The sequence below is a fragment of the Rhinatrema bivittatum genome, chromosome 3, assembly GCF_901001135.1.
Source record: "Rhinatrema bivittatum chromosome 3, aRhiBiv1.1, whole genome shotgun sequence".
Lineage (NCBI taxonomy): Eukaryota > Metazoa > Chordata > Amphibia > Gymnophiona > Rhinatrematidae > Rhinatrema > Rhinatrema bivittatum.
In genome coordinates, this window is record NC_042617.1 from 341,943,163 (window position 1) to 341,970,254 (window position 27,092).

The 27,092-nt window shown below is 45.6% G+C and overlaps 1 protein-coding gene across 4 annotated transcripts in view; it reads left to right on the forward strand.

Annotated features, from left to right (window-relative positions):
* USP45 (ubiquitin specific peptidase 45) overlaps nucleotides 1-27,092 on the forward strand; it is a 204,974-nt gene that overhangs the window by 114,193 nt on the left and 63,689 nt on the right. For 2 of the 4 annotated variants that reach the window (XM_029595370.1, XM_029595369.1), the window contains exon 9: nucleotides 4,928-5,015. The exons of the other annotated variants lie outside the window; for them this stretch is intronic. In XM_029595370.1, coding sequence (XP_029451230.1) covers nucleotides 4,928-5,015 — 88 coding nt within the window. The remainder of the gene's footprint in view (nucleotides 1-4,927; nucleotides 5,016-27,092) is intronic. 4 annotated transcript variants of the gene reach the window in all.

The following is a 27,092-nucleotide window of genomic DNA, read 5'->3' on the forward strand; positions in this document are numbered from 1 at the left end:
TAAAGAGAAACGTCTGGCAGTGCGGGACATTTCACAGCGCCTAATCGAACTCTGAGCCATTGTACCAGTTCCTCCTGCGGAACGGTGAACGGGCCGCTATTCCATTTATTTTGTGGTGCCCAAGAAAGAGGGCATGTTCCGGCCCATTCTCGATTTAAAGAGGGTCAACAGGTGTCTTCCAGTTCCCCGGTTTCGCATGGAGACACTATGGTCGGTCATTGCTTCAGTACACAAGGGAGAATTCCTAGCGTCGCTGGATCTGACAGAAGCATACTTGCACATCAGAATCTGGGCCAACCATCAGAAATTCCTGAGGTTTTCCATCCTGGAAGATCATTTTCAGTTCTGTACTCTGCCTTTCGGGCTCGCCACGGCACCCAGGACCTTTACCAAAGTCATGATTGTGGTGGCAGCAGAACTTCGGAAGGAAGGATTGTTAGTCCATCCGTATCTGGACGATTGGCTGATTCGAGCGAAGTCCGAGTCACTTTGTCGCTCTGCAGTGGACCAGATTCTTCAACTGTTGAGTTAACTGGGTTGGGTGGTCAATCTAGCCAAGAGCCACCTGGTTCCCTCCCAGTCCTTGGAGTTCCTGGGAACCCTGTTTGACACGTGTCTAGGCAAGGTTTTCCTCACCGAGGAGCGGATCATCAAGCTGCAAGGGCAAGTTTGGGACTTGCTATCCCAGAGGCCCCCCAGGGTCTGGGACTACTTGCAGGTCCTCAGCTCGATGGCTTCCACCTTGGAGCTAGTCCCATGGGCCTTTGCTCAAATGAGATCTCTTCAGTCAGCATTGCTTTCTCGTTGGAACCCGGTGTCCGAGCAATTTCATCTTCCACTTCCTCTTACAGACTCTGCACGTTCCAGTCTCGATTGGTGGCTCCTCTCAGACATTTTGCGCCGTGGTGTGGCCTTGAATGTTCCTGCTTGGACGGTGGTCACACAGACACCAGTCTCTCCGGCTGGGGAGCGGTTTGTCAGGTGAGGGTGGTGCAGGGCCAATGGTCAGTGAAGGAATTCCTGTGGTCAATCGTTTGGAGACCAGGGCAGTGTGGTTAGCGCTACAGACTCTTCTTCTGCTACTGCAGGGGACATTGGTCAGGGTTCTGTCGGACAGTGCAACAGCAGTGCTTATATCAATCGCCAAGGAGGAACCAAGAGTCGGCTGGTGGCGATCAAGACTCAACAGTTGATAAGCTGGGCGGAACAGCACCTAGTCAGTATTGCAGCCTCTCACATCGCAGGGGTGGACAACGTTCAAACCGATTTTCTCAGTCGTCACCGACTCGATCCCGGGGAGTGGGAGCTCTCAAAAGAAGCATTCCATCTCATTTGCAACAAGTGGTCCAGACTGAGCGTGGATTTGATGGCAACGTTTCGAAATGCCAAGGCCCCTCGATTCTTCAGTCGGTGCCAGGAGTGGAAGGGATGGATGCCCTGGTTCTCGCCTGGCCAAAGAACATCTTGCTGTATGTGTTCCCACCTTGGCTTTTAGTCGGCAGGGTGCTGCGGCGTATTGAAGCTCACCCGGCAGAGGTGATCCAGGTAGCTCCGGAGTGGCTGAGACATCCATGGTTTGCGGATCTAGTCAACCTAGCAGTGAAAGGATCTCTGAGGTTTCGGGGGCTACCGAATCTTTTGCGTCAGGGGCCTGTTTTTTGGAAGAGGCAGATCACTTTTCTCTTGTGGCATGGCTTTTGAGAGGCAACAACCGAAGAGCAAGGGTTATTCAGACGCGGTTGTGGCTACCCTTTTGCGATCAAGGAAAACCTCTACCTCCCTGGCCTATGTCAGCGTGTGGGAGATTTTTGAGTCTTGGTGCGTAGAGCACAAGGTGGAGCCTACTCTGGCTCTGGTGCCTGATATCTTATCCTTCTTACAGGCCAGCCTGGCTAAAGGCCTATCGTGTAGCTCTCTACGGGTGCAGGTAGCGGCCCTCGGTTGTTTCTGTGGTAAGATACGAGGTGTAACCATAGCCGCGCATCCGGACATGGTGCGCTTTGTCCAAGGGGCAAAACACTTGCGTCTTTTGGTCAGGAATCCTTGTCCTTCATGGAGCCTAAATTTTGGTTCTCAAAGCTCGGTGTGCGGCGCCTTTTGAGCCTCTGAAGAGGGCGACGCTAAAAGGTCTTAAGTTAAAGGTGTTTTTTCTCGTGGCTATTTCCTCAGCTCGCCGGGTGTCAGAGCTTCAGGCTTTATCCTGCAGTGAGCCCTTTTTAACAATTACGGATACGGGAATCTCTTTGTGGATGGTTCCTTCCATTCTCCCATTCTCTTCATTTGAATCAGTCCGTGGAGCTCCCATCCTTTCCAGACTTGGACTGGTCTGATCCCTGGTCTAGAGATTTGAGGAAACTGGACGAGTGCCGGATTCTGCTGTGTTATTTGGAAATTACGAATAGCTTCCACATGTCGGACCATCTTTTTGTGCTGTGGAGTGGCCCCAAAAGAGGGCATAAGGTGTCTAGGGCTACGATAGCCCGCTGGTTGAAAGAGTCTGTTGGTTCAGGTACTGCTTCATAGCCGACCGCTTCGGTCGGTTTTTGGGTGCATTCTACCCGTTCACAGGCAGCCTTGTGGGCAGAGTGTCAGCAAGATTTGTCGGAAGGGTGGCTACTTGGAAGTCTTTGCACACCTTTGCTAGGCACTACCGGTTGGATGCCCAGGCCTCAGGCTCTATAGGGTTTGGGGAAGGTGTTAGGAGAGCTCTGGTACATCCCAGGTGTCTGGACTGATCCAGGTATGTACAGGGAAAGGAAAATTGGTTCTTATCTGCTAATTTTTGTTCCTGTAGTACCACGGATCAGTCCAGAGTCCCGCCCTTTTCAATGTTCGTTAACAGAGAGTCCGCTCTATCATTATTTCTTTCTTTTTGGCTGCAGATTAGTTCTCAAAGTTATAACTGGTTCTCCTCCCACTTATAGAGTTCGTGAACAAGATGTTTTTGGGCGTTGCAGGGTTTCTCCTTCCCCTGTCCATAAGGGGGAAAAATTGTTATTGGTTCATGTAGATTTTAATTGTTCTGCTTTGATACAGTGTAATACTGACGGACTGAAGGTGGCACCTCAGGGTATAGGGCAGAGTCAGTCAAAACTTCTCTGTCTCAGTCTCCTGGAGTGGAGGCAAAACCCAGGAGTCTGGACTGATCCATGGTACTTCAGGAATGAAAATTAGCAGGTAAGGACCAATTTTCATTTTGTATGGCTGTACAGAAATAAGGCAAGAATCTAAAACGGCGGGATTATTTAACAGTGCACGTGCCTGGCTCGTGGCAGAAGGCACCTTTCTAAACTGAACATTTTAGATTTTTAGACGGAACTACTCGCCTTTCCAAAGTCCGAGCTCAAGGCGAGCTGCATTTCGGGTGCTTACAGTGCAAGTTCATACCTGAGGCAGTGGAGGGTGGTGTGACTTGCCCAAGGATACAAGGAGCATCCGTGGGAGCTGAGCCCTGGCTTCTCCCGGTTCTCAACCTGCTGCCGCTCTAATCAGTGAGCTGCTCCTCCAGTTATACAAGCTCTTCTGGTATGCCCTGGAGCAGTGGGCAAACAGATGAAGAGAGCTGATAGTAGTTCTGCTAACCACTTACAGTGAAGTTATACCCTAAACTTTTTTTTTTTTTTTTGATTTGGCACGGCAGATACTACGATAAGAAGCTTGGTGGGCAGACTGGATGGAACATTTGATGCTTTTCTGCCATCATTACTATCTTACTATGATAAAGTAGCTAAAAGACAACCTCGAGTCCAGATTAGCAAAAACAAACCATTTACCCTCTTCCCTTGCCAGCACCACCGTCCTGAGTATCTGTCCCTAGCATGCAGTCATCAGGACAGGTTTGAGAAGACCTTTTCTAGAAGTCAACATAGAAAACTTGGCAAGAGGGTGGGGGGGGGGGGGGGGGTAGGAGTAACATAGATTTTCTTCACTGGAATAGCCTCCCAGTGGAGGTGGTGGGGGGAAATATTGTGATAAAATTCGGGACATGGGCAGAAGATCCATAGCAGTGGTAAGGCTGGATATCGATTTAAGTTCTCTGTTAATCTAACAGAAAGCAAATACTTATTTGATTTTATTTTAGTTCAGCTTATTTCAATTTGATTAGTAATGGTATGTAATTTTAGTTTAGGTTTTTTTTTTTAATTATGATTTTATGTCTGTGTGTAGTAGTGTGTTTTGATTCAATATTTACATGTACCGCTGTGCATTTTATGCATGGTTTGTGTGCTGCTTTGGGCCGAGAAGGATTCGTGGTTTATGAATAAAACTGAGTTTGGATTTGAAAGGGAAAGTGGGCAGACCTGGGTTGGCCCCGCATCCTGGTCCTGTGTTTCAGTGGCGGGTAAAATTAAGCCATCGTGGCCTTTGCTGGCGTGCAGCACCGGGGGGGGGGGGGGGGGGGCAGCCTCGAGACATCCAGCAGCGTTTGGCGTCACGGAGCTGCATGGTCGCGCTGCCCCTGTGGTAAATTAGTGCTTGCGGAACCGCGGAGCTCACGTGGAGTTATCACTTCTGCTCGCTTGCCCAGAGGTGAAACATGATTCCATGTTCGTGACACGTGGTGCACGCGTGTGTATGTGTTTGAGTCAGTCCAGTAAAACTATACTACCTGCAGCTTGTTTGTTGGGACTCTATAATGTATGTGTATATGATTTCATTCTCTGAAAGCCATGGCCATCTTAACGAGCAGGCTGCGTCCTTGGTCCTGCTCTATGCTGTCAGCTCCAGCATGGGATGCCTCGGCTGAAGGGGGGAGGAAGTGGGCTCTTACCTATTGTTGGACTTCACTGCTGGGGAGGGGGCGAGGGGGGGGGGATTGTCATGGAGCCGGCGTTGAGCTCCTGAACACTCTTTGTAACACAGTTTTTTTTCTCAGGAAGTCTTTTGAAATATGCTACAGGCTTGGATCTCTTGTTGTGTTTGACAGAGCCCCTCGATTTAAGGCCTTTCAGCAGCAGGACAGTCAGGAGCTTCTCCACTATTTGCTGGACTCAATGAGAATAGAAGAAACCAAGGTACTGTCTCTCTCTCTTAAATCTTCTTCTCAGAACTGAACACAGTTGTATTCGTTAAGTGTCCTCCTTCCCCAGAGCTGGACTCCCAAGTCTGAGGCCCCCCTCCTCCAGACTCCCACACCACAGGGGGTCTGTTCATCACTTGTCTAGCTCCGATTCGGGCGCTCGGGCTGCTCTTCGCCCGCGCTCTCTCTCTCACCCTTCATCTCGCACTTCTGTCCATCTTTAGCCCTTTCCCTCTTGACTGCAGCTCGCGTCTGCCTCATGCGGGATGCCGCTGCAGGTATAGTAATCGCTGGCAGATAAGAGATCTTTTGGCCCTTTGCAGTTTGGCCAGTTGTGCCTGCCCCGCTGTGTCCCTGCTGATCTTGCCGGATCTCCGACCATCTCCCGTCTCTGCTCTGGCCCCTTACCCACTGTGTCTGTCACAAGTGTGCTTGAATTCTGTCGTCTTGGTTGCCACCTCTGCTGGTAGGCTATTCCAGGCATCCACCACTCTCTCGGTAAAAAGAAGAATTTTCTCTGGACTTTCTTCCTTCCAAACCTGTCGTGACTCCTTACCCTTCAGTCTTTTTATTTTTGTTTTTTTAGTGCACCTTTCTTGTGCTTTATTGGCCCCTACGAGGTAGTGGATATCTCTGTCTCTACCCCTCTCTCCGCCTGTCTTTAGGTGGGAATACATTGCTACTTTAAGACTTGATGCCCTGTGTACAAGTTATTTCAGGTGGGGTGTACCTGGAAGGGTGGCACACACATTTGTGCTGCTGTCTCTGATGCACTGAGCTGTTTCCAGCCCTGTTGGTCCCGACCTTCACCACCGTTAATCACCCTCGCTGTGATTTACTATTGACAGCCACTCCCCTACCTCTTAGCCCACCTCCCTCCACCCGGCTGCACAGCGAGGGACCTTAGTAATAAACACTTGAGTGAGTTATTTCCCCCTCCCCCGCCCGTCCTCCCCCTTCCCCCTTCCCCCTTATTCAGGGCTGTGGATGGGTATGACAGGATTAGTATGTGGGGTCTGTGAATCTATTCAACCTTATGAGCAGTGACAGTTGCGCCGGTCAGATCCAGCGAGTGCCCTGACAGTAACTGTATTGTCCGTCCTGGGAACGCCACAGCTGCTGATCCCGGCCTATTGTCGTGGAGTGTCACCACCATGTGTTTTCCTGGCCGAAGAAGGCCCGCAGCAATATGTCTGCCACCAGGGTCCTTTAGAAAGATTACAGCCACTGACCTTCCTCTTCTCATTCGCTTTATAAATTGCATGTTTCCTTTTTTTTTTTTTTTTTTAAATTGAGCATAAAGTTTAGGTAAACCTGCATTGAAATGCGGGCTGAAAAGCCCTGGTTTGGGTGCCTGTGCATAGCTGAGCCCACCGAGCCAAACTTCCCAACACAAAAAACGGTCGTCTGTTTGATTTCGGCAGCACTTGCCGGACTCGTTTTTAAATGTTGCAGTTTGGTCGTCTTATTTAAAATATTAATAGTCTGCTGGTCTAATGTCTGTTGCTCACGCTGCGTGGAAGTTATGCTTGGGAAAAGCCTCAGAGTGCAGTGAATGAGATGAAAACGGGTTTACTGTAAACAAAAAGAAAAAAGTGGGACAAGAGAAGGTATATTAATTACGTAGATACACAACGCCCCACAGAAAAAAAGTCTAATACAGCACAAAGCACATAGCTCTAGGGGGAAAAAAAAAAAAGAGCTGTCATATACAGTGAGAAGCAAGATCATGAGAAGACCTCTGCTACTGGTATTAATTGTGGGCTGGTTAGGGTTTTTGCATTTCCATACAGATTTATTTTCCCACAAATGCCTTCTAGATTAAAGCTTTAAATTAATAGATACTATATCTTTTTCTCTCTTTATACATATATATACACATAGATAAATTTCCTTCAGTATACCTTTTTATATTTTTAAACTTAGTCCACTAAAGGATTTTCTCTTACCTTTTCATTCCACTTAATGTGTCATCCTGTTCTAGATCTTTCTGCAAATGTATTAAATGTTACCGGTTTCTGTATGTGTTGGGGGAGAGGGAGACAGCTTGCTTAACATTGGCCAGTTCAGAATCCTGTTTGTGGGAGGGCAGCTGTTTAACAAGGGGGATGCTTGAAATGGTTTAGACTGCTGCTAATTGATTATTCCTCTTCATCCAGTCACACCAGTCCTGACGAAGGGTGTATGCACATCCACCAGCAGATGGAGACAGAGATCAACAGGCTCACTGATGTCACACCTTATATGCATCTGTGCTGACACCAGCCTGCTAGTGTTCTCTATGTCCAGCAGATGGTGGAAATCTCGTGCTGTGGTTTTCAGCCTAGTGGCTGAAAAGAGAGTCTGATTCTCCCTCCCTCAGTTGAGAGTTGGATTTGGCAGAGGTGTTTGCTCCAGCAGTGACAGCTTGCACTCCCTCCTCCTGTTGAGCGGAACAGGATCAAGAGACCTCAATGGGGATTTGAGACTAGAAAACCTTGCTTCTCTCCCCACCGCCCCCTCCCTCCCTCCCCTTATTTTCTTGTGCATCTTGCTTGCTCCTTCCCACTCATCTGTGGCTATTTTCAGTTTTGGGCACCTGTGCCTTTAAATTTTTGCTGTTCCTGAAATAGATGAGCAATAAAAATAAATAAATAAAGAGTTCTGAGAGGATCAGAGACCACTGCTCAGCAACTACTGACCGTGAATTGCAGTTCGGGGGGGGAAGGTGGATTTTTTACTGAAGTGGCTGCTGGTGAGTTGCCAACTCTTTTTTTTTTTTTTTTTGGAACTCTGGGGCCCATGAAGGAGCAGCTTAAGTTAAATGGTGGCAGCTATGGAGCATGGAGAAAGACCTCGCTCTGCGCAGCCTGTCTGCTCGGTAAGACACAGTTCAGAAACTGTTCAGTTTTTGTTGTGAATGTTCCTCAGCCCGGAGGCAGCTCCGGAGCTGAGACTTTATGTCCACGAGGGTGTCCGTATCTAGAGGCGCTTCTGATATAAGGGTTTCTTCTGCCCCTCTTAGCTCTCATGAGGCCCCGGCGGCCATTTTGCAGTCGCAGGGCAGTGAATCTGTCTGCGGGTCCCCACCTCCTAGCTCAGAGAGTGTGAGGCAGCTGTGGCACCATGATTGTTCCCTACTCCTACACTGGCTGGGACAACTTCCACCACGTTGGAAGTCCATTCTGTACAAAGGGCTATGTCACACTGGGGCACAGTACTACACAGGGGCTTGCCTCAGCTGCCGCCCCCCCCCCCCCCCCCACCACCAGTGTCTGCTGGCTCTCTGGGTCAAAAGAGAAGTAAGCTAAGGACAGACGGTGGTTTTATAGAGGATTTCATTAGCGTTCGGATAGGTCAATCTCAACGAGTGAAGTTATTCACCTCTGTCAGCAGATGAAGACTGAGCAAAAGCTGACGTCACACCCCAATAGCCCACCTGTATTCTCCGTCTCCAGCAGATGGTGGACATACATTTCCCTTTTAGGGTATTGCCTGAGAATAAGAAAAAAAAAAAAGAAGAAAAGAAGAGACAACTTGGAAAGGAGATGTTAATGTAGCACCTCTTCCCTCCTGAACTGATATCGTTCAATCCTTTCCTCAGAGTGCCTTCAGACCTTTATCCTTGCATGGCGTGGACCTAAATTCTAAATAGCGGTTGCAGGCTGAGGGAGGCTCGGCAGTAAAGGCTTTAACCCTCTCCCCCCGTAGCTGGGACCTGTTCCTACTCTCAGCCAGGGAGGGCTAAACTCAGGTAAAAGTTTTTAACTTTAAAAAATAAAAAAGTCATCAGTAGGAAGACATAAGGAGAAGGATCTGTTTCCTCGGCGTTTGGCTGTCCCACTTACGTCTCGGGGGATTTCTGTGAGGAAAGAGTGCAGGCAAGGCGGGTTGAGCAGTCTTTGGCTAGGCCTCACTCCCAGGCTTCTCCCATTTTGATGCATGGTAGGCCGAGAGGTACTTTTGTGCGCTTTTTTTGCTGCAGGCCGTCAGCGCGCACAAGAATCTGGTGGCATTGGGTCCAGTTTGGGACCTATGGTTGAACTGGGGGCCACTTTCTTGGCTGATGAGGGCCATTATTTGTTTCACACAGCCACCAGAGGAGCTGCTGCAGTTATTGCAGCTAGGCGGCAGCTGAGGCTGTGTAACTGGTCCACAGATACTATTTCAAAGCCCAATCTGACTAAGCTGCTCTTCAAAGGCTCGCTTTTGTTTGGCAGTGAATTGGAAAAATGGCAAGTAAATGGGGAAAGACCCAGGTCTCTCGTTTTGCCAGAGGATAAGAAGCCAGTTTCCCGGACTTCTCAGGCAAGTGGCCACTCTGGAGACTACAGGCGTTTTTGACCTTATAGGTGAGGTTCTTCCCAGAGATCCCGTCCCTTCTGCAGGTTTCAGTCCTTTTGTCCCCAAGGCCCTCGAAAGGATACAGGCTCCGAAGGCGGAAACCCTCGGTCTTCCCAATGAAGGTTTATGGGCTCACCTAGTGCTGCAGGAGATAGGTGGTCATCTATCCAGGTTTTATCACGGGTGGGCCCAGATTACTTCAGATCAATGGGTCCTTGAAGTGGTTCAGAACAGCTATGCTCTAGAATTTCTTTGCATTCCTCCAGATGCCTTTCTGGTCTTTCCATGCAACTCCCCTTAGAGGAAGGTAGAAGTAGAAGTGACATTACAAGTGCTGTTGATTCTGAAAGTGGTGATTCTCGTTCCTGAATTGCAGTGAAATATGGGCCAATATTCCATTTATTTTGTTGTGTCCAAGAAGGGAAGGGTCATTTTGGCCCATACTGGATCTCAAGAGCATCAGCCCACATCTACAAGATACACATTTCAGGATGGAATAGGTGCGCTCTATCATAATGGTGGTTCAATCAGGGGAGTACCTCATGTCTCTGGATCTGACGGAGGCGCATCTGCTTATTCCCATCCAGCAGGAACATCGGTGTTTCCTCCAGTTTGCCATCCTGAATCGTCATTACCAATTTCAGGCCTTGCCTTTCGGACTAGACACAATGTCCAGGACCTTTTCAAAGGTCATGGTAGTGGTAGTGACAGCTCTTCACAAAGAGAGCATTCTAGTGTTACTCTGATAATGTGGAACCTGGGTCGAAGATCGCTTACCTTGAGTCAGAGAGACACAGGAACTGAAGATCGTCCACTCGGGAAGCAAGGAGAGGCAATCCTGTGGGTGTGCAAGGTGTAGAGTAATCCAGATAGACAGTCCAGGTCAGGGCAGGCAGCAGGCACCGGAACCAAGGCAAACAAATCCAGTAGGCAGGCAGCAGGTAGAGAAATCCAAGTAGGCAGTCCAGGTCAGGGCAGGCAGCAGGCACCGGAACCAAGGCAAACAAATCCAGTAGGCAGGCAGCAGGTAGAGAATTCCAGGTAGGCAGTCCAGGTCCAGAAGCTGAAGCAACAGGCACGGCAAGCAGCAAGAACACTCCCCAAACGCACTGAGGCCGAAGCGAAGAGCCCAGGAGAAGCTCTCCCTAAATGCCCAGTCTTCCCGCGCAAACTGAAGCCGGTCGGCGTCTGACGTCAGGGGACATGTTCAAGGCGCGAATCGCGCAAGACCTCGCTCCCGGCGTCAGGGATGATTTCCTGACGTCCTCGGAGAACGCCGGCCCCCAGAGGAGCGAAATCAAGCTGCTGGCGTCGTAGGAGAGATCCTGCCGCACGCGGGATCGCGCTTACATCGGGAGGAAGTTCCGCCGGTACTGGAAATGGTAACATCTAGTTCACCCCTATCTGGACTGGTTGAGTTGAGCCAAAATATTAGAAGAGAATCTTCACGTTTCCCGCAGGGTGGTTTCCTTGCTACAGGAACTACCCGTGTTTCTCCAATAATAAGACAGGTCCTATATTTAATTTTTGCTCTGAAAAACAGGTTAGGGCTTATTTTCGGGGATATCTTTTTTTTTTTTTTTTTCCATGATTGGTGAATGAGGACAAGGCTAAGCCCACCTCCTCTTTCATTCACCAATTAGATTGAATTTTCGGCCGAACCTTTCGGTTCGGTCTTCATTATCGGTCCACCGTGGGAAATCTCGTTTTCCTGCGGTTCGGGCCGATTTTATTTTGGCTGCCCCCTGAAACGATACCCGAAACCCACCCCAACCCTTCCAATTTGATTAATTAAAACCGGGCTTGTACGGTAAAAAAAAAAAAAAGCCCAAACAAAAACCCCAAACCCATCCCAACCCTCCAAATGTACTTCATTGTAACTCCCCCCCCCCCCCACCCCCCCAAAAAAAACTTGCCGAAACTCCCTGGTGGTCCAGCAGGGGTCCCAGGAGCAATCTTCCTTCGGCTGCCAGTAATCAAAATGGTGACGATGTTGCCCTTTCCATGTGACAGGCTTCATTGGCCAGCCTCTGTTTTTGTTTGGGGTTTTTTTTTTTTTTTACAATCCTCCGTCTGTCTCCCCCCCCCCCCCCCCCCCCCCCCCGGGGTTTTGGCCTCCCCCCACGGACTTTTGGTAAGTCTTGGGGGGGGGTCGGGCAAGTCTTGGGGTGGAACTGCTCGTCCTCTTAAAAGCTAGGGCTTATTTTTGGAGTAGGGCTTATATTTCAAGCCCTACTCCAAAAATCCTGAAAATCAAGCTAGGGCTTATTTTCCGGGTAGGGTTTATTATTGGAGAAACACGGTAGGCTGGGTGGTGAAACTGGTCAAGAGCAATTTGACCCTGTAGTATCTTGAGGTTCATTTCGATACTTGGCAGAGCGGAGTGTTTCTGCCAGAATCTCGGATCCACATATTGATGCTGCGATTTCAGTCCCTGCAGAACTCTAATCGTCTGACCATGTGGTCTCATCTACAGGTCCTGGAGTTGATGGCTGTCACATTAGAAGTGGTTCCCTGGGCGAGGGCATATATACATCCTCTTCAGCGCACCTTTCTCTCCTGATGGAGTCCACAGTCGCAGAACTATGCAGTGAGGCTGCTCCTTCTGTTAGAGGTGAGATCCTAGTTGAACTGGTGGTTACAGTGGACCATCTCAGGAAGGGAATTTCCCTGATGCCAGATTGGTTGGTGCTCACGACAGATGCGAACCTCCAGGGCTGGGTGGTTCATTGTCAGGAGTTGGTGGTGCAAGGGCACTGGAATGCAGTGGAGTGGTAATGGAACATCAACAGATTGGAGGCATGAGTGGTTCGGTTGGCATAACTGTGGTTCGCTGAGTGGCTAGATACCTGGGCAGTTCGAATAATGTCCAACAATGTGACAATGGTGGCTTACATCAATCAGGGTGGAACCAATAGTCGACAGGTGTTGGAGGAGATAGATGCGCTCATGGTATGGGCAGAGCAGCATATCCATCTCTCACATTGCTGGAAAGGACAATATCAGAGCCGATTTCCTCAACAGGAGAAATTTGTACCTAGAAGAATGGGAGCTGGCGGACAAGGCCTTTCATCTACTGGTGAACTTCAACAATGTGAAGGTTACATGCTTCTTCAGTAGCAGGCAGGACCCAAAAGCAATGGGCATAGATGCTCTCGTTCAGAAGTGGCCACATGGTGCCCTGCTGAATACGTTCCCGCCTTGGCCTTTGTTAGATAGGCTGGTACAGAAGATTGCAAGTAAAACCAACACCGTCCTTTTAATAGCTCCGGATTGGGCACGAAGGCCATGGTACGCCAATCTCCAGAGACTTCTGGTGGGCAGTCCCCTCTGACTACTGTCTCAGACAGTTACATCTGAGGCCCATTCTGCACAAGGATCTGGGTTGGTTCTGTCTTACGGTTTGGCCATTGAAAGGGCTTGTATGTTGAAGCGCAGTTATTTGCCTGCTGTAATTTCCATTCTTCGGGCCCAGAAATTTTCTACTTCTGTAGCTTATGTTAGTTTGGAAGGTCTTTGTGGCCTGGTGTTCTCAGCGAGGTACTCAACCACTCAAGTTGGATATTCCTTTGATTTTGGAATTTTTACAGGATGGCTGGCTTAAGGGTTTGGTCCTTAACACCTCAAAGGTTCAAGTTGCTGCACTGGCTTGTGACAGGGGAAGAGTCAATGGAGGGCTTTTGTCTTCCCATCTGGACGTGTCCCGATTCTTGTGGGGAGTTAAACATCTTCACCTCCCATTGCGGCTTCAGGGGTGCCTTTGTGGGATCTTAATTTGGCCCTCAAATTCTTGGCAGGTTCAACTTTTCCTTGGGTGGATGCCTTGGTATGTTCGGTGTCTGTGTGTGCTACCATCCTGGTGCAAAGAGGTAGCTCTTATGGATACTTAGGACAAAAAATAGAGTCTGTGCTTAAGCAGACCTTTGGGGCTGTGAGCATAGCTCCTCAGCTTTCCACATGTGGAATGGTGGCGAGATCTAGACTGCCTCTAGCACAGGATGCTCAGAAAGAATTAGGGAAGGATTTTCCGCCATTGGAGTCGGGAACTGCATTCTTAATAGATGTGAGCTACAATTTGTTATGCTCCTTGGTTAAAGAGGTAGCATCCATAATAATCTTTCAAAGGCTCATATGGATACGCAGCTATTCAGCAGTCTCTATTTCTAAAACTAATTTGACTAAACTGCTGCATAAGGCTCTTATTTGTGGAAGAGTTCAAAGAGATGGCAGAAAGAGAGGGAGCAACTCGAAGGTCCCATCTCAGGGTTTTTTGGCTCACAGTAAATGTCGAGACTCAGGAAAGTTCAGGCTGAGCTGCTGTTCTTTCGGACAGAGGTCTAGACTAGCTTCCAGTCCTTTCAATCCAAGAAAGTGGTAAAGAGGAAGTCACAGACTCCAGTCTCTCTAGGATGACACAATGAGTGTTTGGGGACCCTATATCTGGTACCAGAGATAAGCAGTCATCTGTCCCTATTTAAGCAGAGATGGGTCCAGATTATGCTGGTTCAATGGGTCCTGGAAATGAAAAGAAAAAAAATGGTTATCCTCTGGAATTCACTCATCCCATTTCCAATGCTTTTATGGTTTCTCTTTGTCGCTTGATCAAGAAAAGAGAGGTTATAAAAGGCTATTCTGCAGAGATTTGTCACCTTCAAGGCAATAGTTCTGGGACCGCAAGCCCAGGAAACACTAGGATGCTATTCCATTTACTTTGTGGGCCCAAAGAAGGAATGGTCCTTATTCTCCCCCCTCCCCCCATCCTGGACCCAAAGCAAGTCAATGACTTCTTGTCGGTAGCCCACTTCAGGATGGAAACCTTAAGATTGGTATTTATAATGATTCAAAAAGGAGAATTTCTGACCTCTTTGGATCTAATGGAAGCATATCTTCATATCACAATCCAGAAAGATCATTAGCACTTCCTGAGTTTTGTGATGCTAGGTAGCCATTTTTCAGTTTCAGGCTCTAGCCTTTGGGTTAGCAACAGCCCGAGAGCCTTTCTGAAGCTGATGTGGTGGTGGTGGCGGCGGCAGCGACACTGTCCAAGGATGGCATTTTGGTGCACCCTTTTTGGACAGTTGGTTGATAAAAGCGAAGTCTTTTTCAGAAAAGCATTGAGACTTCTCAACAAGCGATCCAGGTGTTACAAGACTTGGGATGGATTGTCAGTTTTTCCAAAAGCAATCTTAAGCCATCTCAGACACTGTTTGTTTGTTTTTTCTAGGAGCTAAGTTCGATATGAAAATAGGTCATGCAGGTCTAATTGGGCAAAGAATTTAAAGTTGTGTGGTCAGATCCAAGCATTGTGGGTGGCCCGGAATCTGACTATGTGGTCATACCTCCAGAGATTTGGATCACTGCAGCAGCCATGGAGCTAATACCTTGGGCGAGGGCGCATAAGGGTTTTCTTCGAAGGGCCTTGCTGTCCAGCTGGAATACACAGCACCAAGACTTTTCTGTGAGACTGGTGTTGCCGGTGTCAGCAAGACAAAGATCCGCATCATTTTTGTCTTATGGTTTGGCTCTTGTGAGGACACAGTTAGTGAAAAAGGGTTATTTTTGGGCTGTGGTGTTTACGGTACTGAAAGCTATGAAATTCTCCACTTCCTTCACTTATATGTGGATTTGGAGGGGTTTTTTGAGGATTGGTCCTTGGGGTGACTGTGTGTCCCTGGGTACATGCCAGTTCCTTTGATTCTAGAATTTTTGACAGGATGGCTTGTCTGAGGGCTTGGCTCTTAATACATTGAAGGTGCAAGTAACAGCGCCCTCTGGCTATAGAGGTCCTATACAAAGTAGACCACTATCTTTTCGTCCAGAGGTGTCTTGGTTACTGTGAGGTGTTAAGAATATTAGACTTCTGCTCTGGAATCTGGTTCCGCTTTGGAATCTAATATTAGTTTTGTCCTTCTTGGCAGGACCACAGTTTGCTCTTCTTAAGATTATTTCTTGAAGACTGTTCACTCTGAACAAGGTCCTTATAGTTGCTATTTATTCGGCTCAAGGGATTTCTGAGTGGCAAGAACATAAGAAATTGCCATGCTGGGTCAGACCAAGGGTCCATCAAGCCCAGCATCCTGTTTCCAACAGAGGCCAAAACCAGGCCGCAATTACCCAAACACTAAGAAGAACCCATGCTACTGATGTAATTAATAGCAGTGGCTATTCCCTAAGTATAATTGATTAATAGCCAATAATGGACTTCTCCTCCAAGCGTTATCTTGGGGGAAACCTGACTTGTTTATAAAAGAGAGTCCAGATTAATTCAGTTCCCTTTTTCCTACCAAAAGTAGTTTCAGAATTTCATTCCAGTCAATTGATTTCCTTGTCTTTGTTAGGCAGGCAGATTCTGAAGTCTAAGCACCTTTTTGCCCTTTGGTTGTGAGGAGACATCCTTTATAATATCATAGGTCACTAGTGCTTTCAGATGATCTGCTTATCTTTGTTCTGTATGGTGGAGGTGAAGTAGAATAGCGAGTTATGGTGGCATGCTGGATTAAGAGGTGCTTACAGCAGCTTATGTGGATTCCAGCACTTCCTTGCCGAAGAAGGTTCAGATTTATTCCACAAGGGTACAGGTGGCTTCTTTGGCAAAGTTGTGGTTGATCTCTCCTTTGGAGATCTATAAATCTTTGCATTCCTTTTCTGAACATGACTGACTTTGGCAGTTTTGCGAGGGACTCTGGCAACTTCCTGCCCTGTTTGGGAGAAGCTTGGGAATATCCTGTTTGTCTGGACTGGTCTGACTGGATGAAGAGGAAGGTAAAATGACTTCTTACTTGATAATTTCCTTTCCTTGAATACAGTCAGACCAGTTTAGGACCTTCCTTTTGCTGCTGGTATTTTCCAGATTTGAGTACACTATATACCTTGTAGAGGTTTTATTTGCAAGCAAATAAGCAGACATGGGAGATGTAATGGATACAGTTCAGGACTCCTAGGCTGCTGGTGTACTTCATTTACTTTCTGCATTGTGGAGGATGTTTTGGCAGGCGAATAAACTGAGCTGGAGGGCATAATGGATGTCTATACTTTGCTGCAGGTGAGTGTTTTTTATTCTTATGTTTGGAAATGTTTCCTTCATTTCTGCTTACTTATTCTTCAGGAAGTTCACTGGTTAAACAAAAGGAAAAAGAGGAAAAAACTATCATCATTGAGTTTAGTTAAATTGTTTGAATTAAAGTTGTCCACAGTTAACTTGTTACAGAAATACTAGCAGGCTGGTTGTGAACATTGATGTTGATCATTGTCTCCTTCTGCTGGTTGGCAAGCATAACTCATTCTTCTGGACTGGTCTGACTGTATTCAAGAAAAGGAAATTATCAGATAAGAAATAATTTCACCATGTCTGCTACTGTTGTTCCCTAGGCCCTGATCATTCAAAGACACTGTCTTTGACCTAAATAAATGATCTAGCGCACTAATCCCACCAAAAGAGGATTAATTATGGCCTTAAACTCATTTGGGGTTTTGAGTTTGGTGAATTACCTTTTGATATATCCCTTTCCTGTATATGTGGCCTCAAATCGGTAGGGATGGGATTGAGAACAAACAGATGGGCTGGCAGGTAGCCGAAGAAAAGCACAGGAGTACACAAACACATAAGTGAGACTATAACAGAGCTTGGTGATGAACTGGAAATTTAAAAAAAACAAACAAACCTTTTTCCCCTGTGAGAGTTGCAATGAAACTGGAGTTCTCTGCTCATCATTGATTTCCATACACACCCTTTCTCAAAGCAGTTAAACGCAGAATTTCAGCTAAGCCAACCAAAGGCTTGTGGAGTGGACACACTTCCCTCTACAAGTGTAGAGACAATGTTAAGGTGCTTTGAAAAGGTTTTCCTATAAAGATGTTATTATTGCACTGTGAAATTAGCCTGATTAGACTTGTAAATTTATTGAAGGTTGTTGACATGACAAAATATTCTGAAGTGCTAACATATAGGTCAGAAGTCAAAAAGCATGTCGAGTTTTGTCTTAAATGTAATTCCTGCCTTCTGGGCTCAAATTACAAGAATTCACATGATTTACAAGAATCCCAGCTTTATTAATATGTATGAGACAGAATTATAATACTATTCTATTAAGAGGATGTTATGTTAATGTCAACCAATTAGGAACATGTTATGAAAACAAACAAACTAGCTCATTGGCAGTGGCGAACCAAGGGGGGCAATGCCCCGGGCACTGATGGCTGACATAGGGAGGCCCATGCGGCCGCCAGTGGATCTCATCCCACCTGCGGCTGAGCAGGGAGCATGCTGTTCATATGCTGTGTGCCGGCCACTGTTCTTTGTAAGCTGTGTATGTGCGTGGCTGCACACAACAGGAAGATTGGTGGAGCTGTGATGGAACTCATCCCACCATATCCCGAAGAAAACAAGTCACCTCCAAACCTCTGGGTGCTCCTTCTCCTTCCTGCCTGCACGGCCCCAGAAGAAAAATGTTGCCAGAGCCAGCAGGAAGGAGAGGAGCATCGGCCCACATGCAGAAGAGGAGCAATGTTTGCAGCAGGGCCGCTGCGGATCCTAATTTATGGTGGCCCTACAAGAGCAGGGCCATTGCAGATCCCACCTCGCAGCTGCCTGAGAAGATCAGGGTCGCTGCGGAGCCCATCCCACGGGCAATCCGAGGAGACCCAGAAGTGAGGGGGAGGCTGAGGCCGTGTAAAGCATGTGTGTGTAGGAAAGTGACATGAGAGATTGTGTGTGGGAGTGAGAGCCTGTACGTTCGGAGAGACAGCATGTGAGAGCCCCTCTGTGTGTGAGAGAGACAGCATATGAGAGTAAGAGAACCTGTATGTATGTGCATGAGAGTGAGCCAATATGTAAAAGAGCCAGAGTGTGTATGAGGGAGCATGTGAGAGTAACAGCTGTGTGTGTGACACAGCATGTGAAAGAGAGGGCCAATGTGTATGTATGAAAGAGACAGCATGTGAGAGTAAGAGCTCGGTTTATTTGTGACAGCATGTGAGAGTGAGAAACCTGTGTGTGAGAGGAAGAGAGATCGTGTGAAAATGAGAGCCTGAAGGGGTGTGTGTGTGAGAGCATGTGAGAATAAGAGCCTGAGTGTGTGTTTGAGGGAGGAAGGGAAGAAGACAGCTGGAGAGAGAAGAAACAGAAAAAAGAGAGACCCTGTAAAAGGAATTGGCAAAAGACCAAGAAAGGAACATGGGGGAAAAAAAAGCCTGTGACCAACCGATTAGAAAACTAAGATCAGACAGAAAAGGTAAAAAATAAATTAAAAGTTTTGAATTTTTAGTGACTGGCATATGTTATCTTTGGGGAAAGTGTGTACAAGAGTAACACTTTCTTTATGTTGATCTTACGATGTATGAGATCAGCAGAACAGGCTTCAGTGCAGTTGCAGCGATTGGCGCCTCCCTAATAGACACGTGGCAGCACTGTACTGCATGTGGGGACTGATGATTTTACTGCCTTCGGGCCTTTGCGATTATGGGTGAAGGGGGTGGTGAGGGTCCTTCAGGGGAGGCCCGTTCTGCCATGGATTTGAAAAGGGAAAAGAAGCAGCAGCAGCAGCCTCAGGCTGTATTTACTGCATCTCACACAGAAGCAGTGAGAGCAGGCGTAGTGGCCACCTTAGAGGCTGCTCCCACAGTGCAGGGAGCCTCGGGGAGGATTCTACAGATCCTTCACTTTTAATCCCTGTCGCGGGGGTGCTCCGGTGTACCTCAGGGCTGCACTGAGAGTCTGAGGAGGAAGGGGAACCTTTTTCCCTGGAATTTGTTTTGCTGATGCATAAGGCATTTTGGGTTTAAAACAAAAGGGGGAGGGGCTGCTTCAGGTGGTTCTCTTTCGAAAAGGTCTGCTTCTGGGGGTTCTCGGGTGGTGACCGATTCAAGAGGAGGAGGTTGGAGCCTGATCCAGATTTGATGCTGGATTCCTGGAGGGTTCTGGGAAGGAGTCTCCAGCAGAGTTTCCACTAGGGGATCCTCTGGAGGAAGGCGAGATTCTAGTAGTGGGAGGTGAGAGTAACAAAGTTTTGAGTGTGTGTTCAAATGAAAAGAACTGACAGCCATGATTGCTCAGGTCCTGGCAGAGCTAGGAAATAAAGGAGAACAAAGCGGAATCCGAGCAGGAAGGGGGAAGGGCTTCGGGGCCCTTCCAAAACTTTTTTCCCTTTCATCGGTCAGTTAAAGCATTGGAGGTCGATTTTATAAGTGTTGCTCATGCAAAAATGCCCACATATGCATGTATGTGGGCTGCGTGTGAGCAACACGGATTTTAAAAGCCACGATTTACATGAGTATATATCCGTGCATGTGCCAAAAATAAGGGGGCCGAAAAGGGGCAGGGCATGGGCACTCAGGGTCTGGGCCAATGCTTATGCACGTAATTCCTTATTTTAAAACTGGAGGCCGCAGCGAGCATCGGCTTGTTAGCCACGTAACTTTACTGCTGCTCCTGATGAGGAGCAAGTCTGCAGATCTTCCATTTTATGGTTCACAGGACAGGTTAAGGGGTCTGAGTCAACTAGGGGACTTGCAGGATCAACAACCAGAGGGGTCTGGAAGACCTCTATATTGACAGGTCAAACTGGTGGTCTAATTGGAAAAACTGGAAATGTCCCTCATGCGAGCATGTTTTAAAATACACTTACATATGAGTGTTAAAGCCGACAAAGTCCTATGGGAGATACACAAAGTAGATTTGCTCAAGTAACCTCTTAAAATTAGGAGCATACTTACATGTGGTAGTGAACTTTAAATCCTATGCGTGCAGTTGCACACATGATTTAAAATTCCAGCGTATCTCTGCTTGCACGCCGATATGTGTGTGTATGGGCGTGCACACGCTCGTTTTAAAATTAGCCTGTTGGTATTTAAGGAATGGGACGCTCTGGAGACTAGCTTGAAGGTTGGGAGAGCCATGGCCAAATTATATCCTCTGCTGGAGGATAACTTGTAGCTGTTTAAACTTCCCAAGGTGGATGCCTTGGTATTGGCAATGACTAGGAAAACCACTATCCCAGTTGAGGGTTGTGGGGTGCTCAGGATCGTAAGATGGAAATTCATCTTAAGTTGTTCGAGGTATCTGGTTTGGCACACAGGGCAGTGGCGTGTAGCAACTTTATGGCTCGTGCTTGTTTGTGCTGGGTGCAGCAGATTCCAGTGGCGGACTCTGAGGAATCTGGGCCTGAGAAAGAGATGGAGTGTTTGGAGTCTGGTTTAAGCCTTCGTTGTGGATGCCTTGTATGATTTGGTTAGCTCATCAGCTATGTCATCGGCGTTATTAGTGAGATACTTGTTGTGGCTGCGCAACTGGTCTGTGAATGAGTGGTCCAAGTTGCTGCTTGGCAATCTTACATTTCAGGGTAAATTGCTTTTTGGGGAAGATTTGGGAAAAGTTGATTAAGCACTTAAGGGTGAATTTTAAAAGCATTGCTCGTGTTAAAAGGCCCATAAGCAATGCTTATTTTAAAAGCCACATATTATGCACATATATGTACGTGAGCGTGTAAAAAAAAAAAAATAAGGGAGGAGTTGGAGTATGTCAGGGGCATTCTGGGGTGGAGCCAACATTCATGCACGTAAATCCATATTTTAAATTCAGTGGCTACAGCGCTTGGTGAGCTATTAGCTGTGCATGGTTACTTCTGCTTTTGATGAGCTATAAGTCTGCATAAATCTATGTTTAGGCCTAAAATGAGTGGGTGATGGATCTGGGTCAGCTAAGGGGAGCACAGGCTGAAGAATCAGAGGGGTCTGGATGACCTCGAGATGGACTGGGCAAACTGAAGCACTAATTGGCAAAACTAGGAATGTCCTTCACATAAGCAGGTTTTAAAATCCACTTACCTACGCACGTTAAAGCTGATAAAGTCCTAAGGAAGATTTGGAAAATGTTTGCTTGAGTAACCCCTTAAAATTAGGAGCACATATATACACGGAAGGTGTATTTTAAATCTGCATGCACAATTTAAAATTCCTGCGTATGTGTATATGTGCATGTATGGGTGCCTGCAATCTTATTTTAGTTACCATCTTAGAGTCTTAAGGCTCATAATTTGCTTGATGATAAACCTGTGGGGAATCATAATTCTTTCCCCAGCAGACAAGTTTTGGGAAAACAAGCATTATTGTTTGGGGGACGACCTCTTCGTCGCAATGCCAGTGTTCTGGCATTGCAATCCTTTTGGGGAAGCAGAAGGAATATTCAGGAGTACCAGTTCTGGAACTGGGAGCCTTAAGAGCTCCCAATGAAGATCTGTTGGTCCACTCTTTGGTTGTGTGCATAAGAAGACGCATGTCCTGATTTTACGAGGAGTGGACCAAGATATACAGATCACTGGGTTCTTTTAGAGGTAAAAGATGGCTACACTTTAGAATTTGTTTGATTGGTATGCAAAACCTTCATGGTCTCTCCTTGTACTTCCCAAGCAAAAAAGAAAGCAGTGAGATTCACCTTGGATCATCTCCTCTTGAGTGCAGTGGTCCTGGAAAATTAGAGAGGTCTGGGTTTTTTTTATTTTGTGGTTCTCAAGAAGGAGAGGATGTTTCATCCGATATTGGATCTAAAGAAGGTCAACACATTCTTGCAGGTGCCCCACTTCCATGTGGAAAGTCTTCGGTCCGTAATTGCAGTGGTCAGGAAATGAGTTTCTAGTGTCTTTGGAACCCTTTGGAAGCTTATCTGTAGATCCCTATCCGGAAAGATCATCAGAGGTTCCTCATATTTGCAGTGATAGGGGAACATTTCCAATTTCAGGCATTCCCTTTTGGCTTGGCAACCGCTCCCCATACATTTACCAAGATGATGGTGGTCATAGTAATGCACAGAGAAGACATTCTGGAATATCCATATCTGGATGATTCGTTAATCTGAACAAAGTCCAAGGAGAATTGCTGTCGTGATTAAGTAGGGTGATCAGCCTATGACAGAGTCTGTATTGGGTAATCAAGAACAAAGAACATAAGACTTGCCATACTGGGTCAGACCAACGGTCCATCAAGCCCAGTATCCTGTTTCCAACAGTGGCCAAGCCAGGTCACAAGTACATGGCAAGATCCTAGGGGATAGATAGATTCCAAGCTGCTAATCCCAAGAATAAGCCATGGATTTCTGCAACTCTACCTTAATAATTCATGTACTTTTCCTCCAGGGACTTGTCCAAACCTTTTTTAAACACAGGTGTTCTAATAGCTTTCACCACATACCCTGGCAATGAATTCCAGAGATTAATTATATATTGAGTAAAAAAACATTTTCTCTTATTAGTTTTAAATGTATTACCCAGTAACTTCATTGTGTATCCATCCATGTTGTTACAATCCATCATCTTCTCGAAAATGGAATACTGTAATTCACTACTTCACGGTCTCCCAGTCTACACCCTAAAGCCTCTTCAACTGTTACAGAACGCTACAGCAAGGTGTCTCACTAAATCCAACAAAAGAGATCATATAACACCAATTCTAAAGAAGCTCCACTGGCTCCCAGTCAAATCTCGAATCCTGTTTAAACTTCTATCAATCACCCACCAAGCCATATTCAACAACACTCCACTGGACCTCAGAATCCCTCTTCAGCTTCACACCTCTTCCCGACCGCTAAGATTAGCACAAAGAAGAACTCTACATGCACCTCCCATGAAAACATCTTTAAGTAAAAGAGCTCTATCCACAGCAGGCCCCAAACAGTGGAATCTGCTTCTTCCGGAGCTAAGGCTGATACATTGCCCCAACACGTTCAAAAAAAGACTCAAGACATGGCTATTCGGTCAGGCATTCCCTTAACTTACTTAGTCTTCCACAGCTCCAATAGACTGTTTTCATACTGTTGACGTCCAGAACCTATGCTCATGTTTTTATGTTTTCATCAATAAGAAATTTCTCCCTCCTCCCCCCTCCACGAACAACCTCCCTCCCCATGCGCTAGTTTCGCTCTAATAGTGCATACTGCTACTGTTCCTAGTTATGTTATGTTATATTATCCAAGTTGTTCACTCCCTTGTTCATTGTAAGACATATGTTGTCATTGTTTTCTACTTGTTATAATGTAAACCGGAGTGATAAGTAATTCTGTTACCTGAACTTCGGTATAAAAAAAGTTATAAATAAATAAATAAATATCCCCTAGTTTTTGTACTTTTGATTCAAAAGAATAAACAATTGATTAATGTTTACTTGTTCCATTCCACTTATTATTTTAGAGATTCCTATCATATATCCTATCCATCTCTTCTCCAAGCTGAAGCATTCTAACCTCTTTAACCTTTCTTCATAGGGAATTGTTCCATCCCCTTTATCATTTTGGTCGTCCTAATCTGTACCTTTTCCATTTCTGCTGTATCTTTCCTGAGATATGGTGAACAGAACTGGACACAATACTCAAGATGAAGGTCATACCATGGAGCGATACAGAGGAATTATGATAGTCTCTGTTTTATTCTCCATTCCTTTCCTTTCCTTTCTTGGCTGCTGCAGCATAATGAACAGAAGATTTCAACATATTTTCAATGATGACACCTAGAACAGTTTCCTGAGTGGTGACTCCTAATGGTGGAACCTTGTATTTTGTAGCTATAATTTGGGTTATTCTTTCCTAAGTACATCACTTTGCACTTTCCACATTAAATTTCATTTGCTATTTGCATGTCCAGTCGCCCAGTTTTGTGTTATCCTCTTGCAATTTCTCACAGTCCTCTTGCAGTTCACCTCACTACTTGTTCCCATTTCCAGGTCATTTATAAATATATTAAAACTTCAGTCCCAGAACATATCATTGGGGCACTCCACTATTCACCTTTTTCCATTGGGAAAATTTACCATTTAGTCCTACTCTCTATTTTCTGTTATTTATTTAAGCATTTTTCTGTACCGAGATATAGCTATCAGCCTTCACCCGGGTTTACAGGTACAACATATTACATTTGACATTGAACTGAGGAACATCAAAACTAAAATCTTACAAAACGTTTAACAGTATAAATATGATCAAACCATGTAATTTCTGGCTTAACAAAACGTTCTGTGACCTAGTCTAATTTTAGCTGTTGCATGTCCGATAAGTGTTATGCATAAGGTCTTTTGTGTGATATTAACCAGTACTGTCTTTGATTGTTTGAGTAAATAACCATGTTTTGAGCTCTTTTTTTAAAAGATTTAATGTTGTTTTGTGTGCTTAAGTGTTGTGGAAGAGTTCCATAATTTTGGACCAGCGATGGATATGGCTCTGTTCCTTGTGTTGGATAGCTTGGCTAATGGAATTGATGGTATTTCCAGCTGTAATTTACTTGCTGTTCTAGTTGGATGTAGCGCTCTGTGTACATGTATGACATTGTCAAGGGCTGTGTTATCTGTTTTGTGAATTGCGTTGTGAAGAATTGTAAGTAGTTTGAATTCAATTCTTTTTTCGACTGGAAGCCAGTGTAGGCTGTTGAGTACGGGTGTGATGTGGTCTGATTTCTTTTTGCCAGTTAGGACTCTCGCTGCGGCATTCTGCAGTAGTTGAAGTGGTTTTAAGGTCGCTTTAGGTAGACCTATCAAGAGTGAATTGCAGTAATCAAGGCTGGTGAAGATGAGAGATTGTAAGATGGTTTGGAATTCTTGTTGGTGAAGCATAGGTTTTAGGTGTTTAAGTATTTGGAGTTTGTGGAAATCTTCTCTTGCTTTAGTTGTGATGTGCTTTTTGTATGTTAGTTCACTGTCGATCCAGAAACAGAGGTCTTTTACGTTGTCTTTAAGTTGTATGTGGATGTTGTCTATATGGAAAGACGGGGTGGTTTTGGATCCTGAGTTTTTTCTTTCGATTAGGATGCATTCAGTTTTGTTCATGTTTAGACATAGTTTTAGGTGGTTTAGCAAATTTTTTATTGAGTTCAGGTGAAAGGCAGCAAGTATCATTGCATCTTCGATGGTGGAGGTAATTGGAATGAGGAGTTGTATGTCATCGGCATACATGTAATAAGCCACGCCTAGGCTTGATAGGAGTTGGCATAGAGGAAGAAGATAAATATTAAAGAGTGTGGCCGAGAGAGCAGATCCTTGTGGCACTCCTGTTTCGAGAGGGACGGCATCTGATGCTTCGTTGTTGATGGCGACTTTGAAGTATCTGTCTTTTAGGTAAGAAGTGAACCAGTCCAGAGTTTTGCCAGAGAGCCCTATGTTTACTAGACAAGCTATTAGCTTTTTGTGGTCGACTGTGTCGAATGCAGTGGAAAGGTCAAGCAGGATTAGTAAATGATTGATTTTGTTCTCGAAGCCTTTTAGTATATTGTTGGATAGGTTGAGCAGTAGAGTTTCCGTGCTGAGGTTGTTCCTAAATCCGTGTTGTGTGGGATATAGTATTTTGTAGTTCTCGAGGTGTTTGTTAAGTTGTTTCAGTACTGCTTTCTCTGTTAGTTTTGCAAGTAGGGGTAGATTTGATATTGGACGGTAGTTGTTCAGGTCATTTGGGTTCATGTTCTTTCTTTTTAGTATTGGTCTTATTGTTGCCAATTTTAACTTTACTGGTAGTTCCCCTTCTTCTAGAGATTTATTGATAATTGCTGCTACTGTTGGGGCTATGGAATGAGCAATTTCCTTTAGCTCTCATGTGGGGATGGTGTCTAGGTCATGTCAAGCTGGGTTTATTTTTCTTAGCATTTTTTCTGTTTCTGTGGTGGATATTGGTTCGAAATTAGACCATGTTGTTGGGGTTGAAGTGTCTATTTTGTTTTCTTCAATTGAGGAGTCTATGAGGGCATCCGTTAATTTGGTTATTTTGTTCTTGAAGAATGTCGCTAAGTCTTGGCTTAAATTTTTGGATTCGGTTGTGGTGGGGTTGATGTTTTCAGAAATGAGGTTGTTAACTGTTATAAAGGGATTTGGAGTTGTTGGAGGAGTGTTTGATCTTTTTGCTATAGTAGTCACTTTTAGTATTCAGTATCATTTTTTTATAGGCGGCTAGTTGTGTGCGATATCTCTGCAGCGTTATGGAGCACTTGTTTTTTTGCCAATTGGAAATCCACAACAGGACACTGCCACCTATCCCATGATGTTCTGATTTCCTAAGAAGTCTCTCATGATTTCCTAAGAAGTCTTTCATGAGGGGCTTTGTCAAATATTTTATGGAAATCCAGATACACTATATCAACTGGCTCACCTTTATCCACATGTTTGTTTACGCCCTCAAAAAAATGTAGCATATTTGTGAAGCAAGACTTCCCTGGCTAAATTCATGTTGGGTTTGTCCTATTAAACTATGCTTATCTATATATAATATTTTTTTTGTTCTTTATGATAGTTTCTACCATTTTGCCTGGCACAGACGTCAGATTTAGTGGTCTTTAATTTTCTGGATCACTCCTTGATCCCTTTTTAAAAAATGGCATTACATTGGTAACCCTCACATCTTCACATACCATAGATGATGTTATTGATAGTTTACAAATTTCTAGTAGCAGGTACGCAATTTTATTTCTCAGTTCTTTCAGCAAGAGCAAATTGTATCCTTCTCAGAGCTTAAGAGTATCTAGGGACTCGTTTTGAGATGAGTGTAGGTAAAGTGTTTCTTACATTGAAAGATGGTTGAAGCTTCAGGGACAAGTTCAACAGTTGTTGTAGATGAGAGTATCCAGAGTTTGGGATTACCTTCAGGTTCTAGGATCCATGACATCTATGCTAGATCTGGTGCCATGGATGTCTAATCATAGGAGGCCATTGCAAAGAACTCTCCTCTAATTGAAGTCCTTAGTTGCACAATTTTTACATCCAGTTTCCCTCTTCAAGGGGATGCCAGATTTTC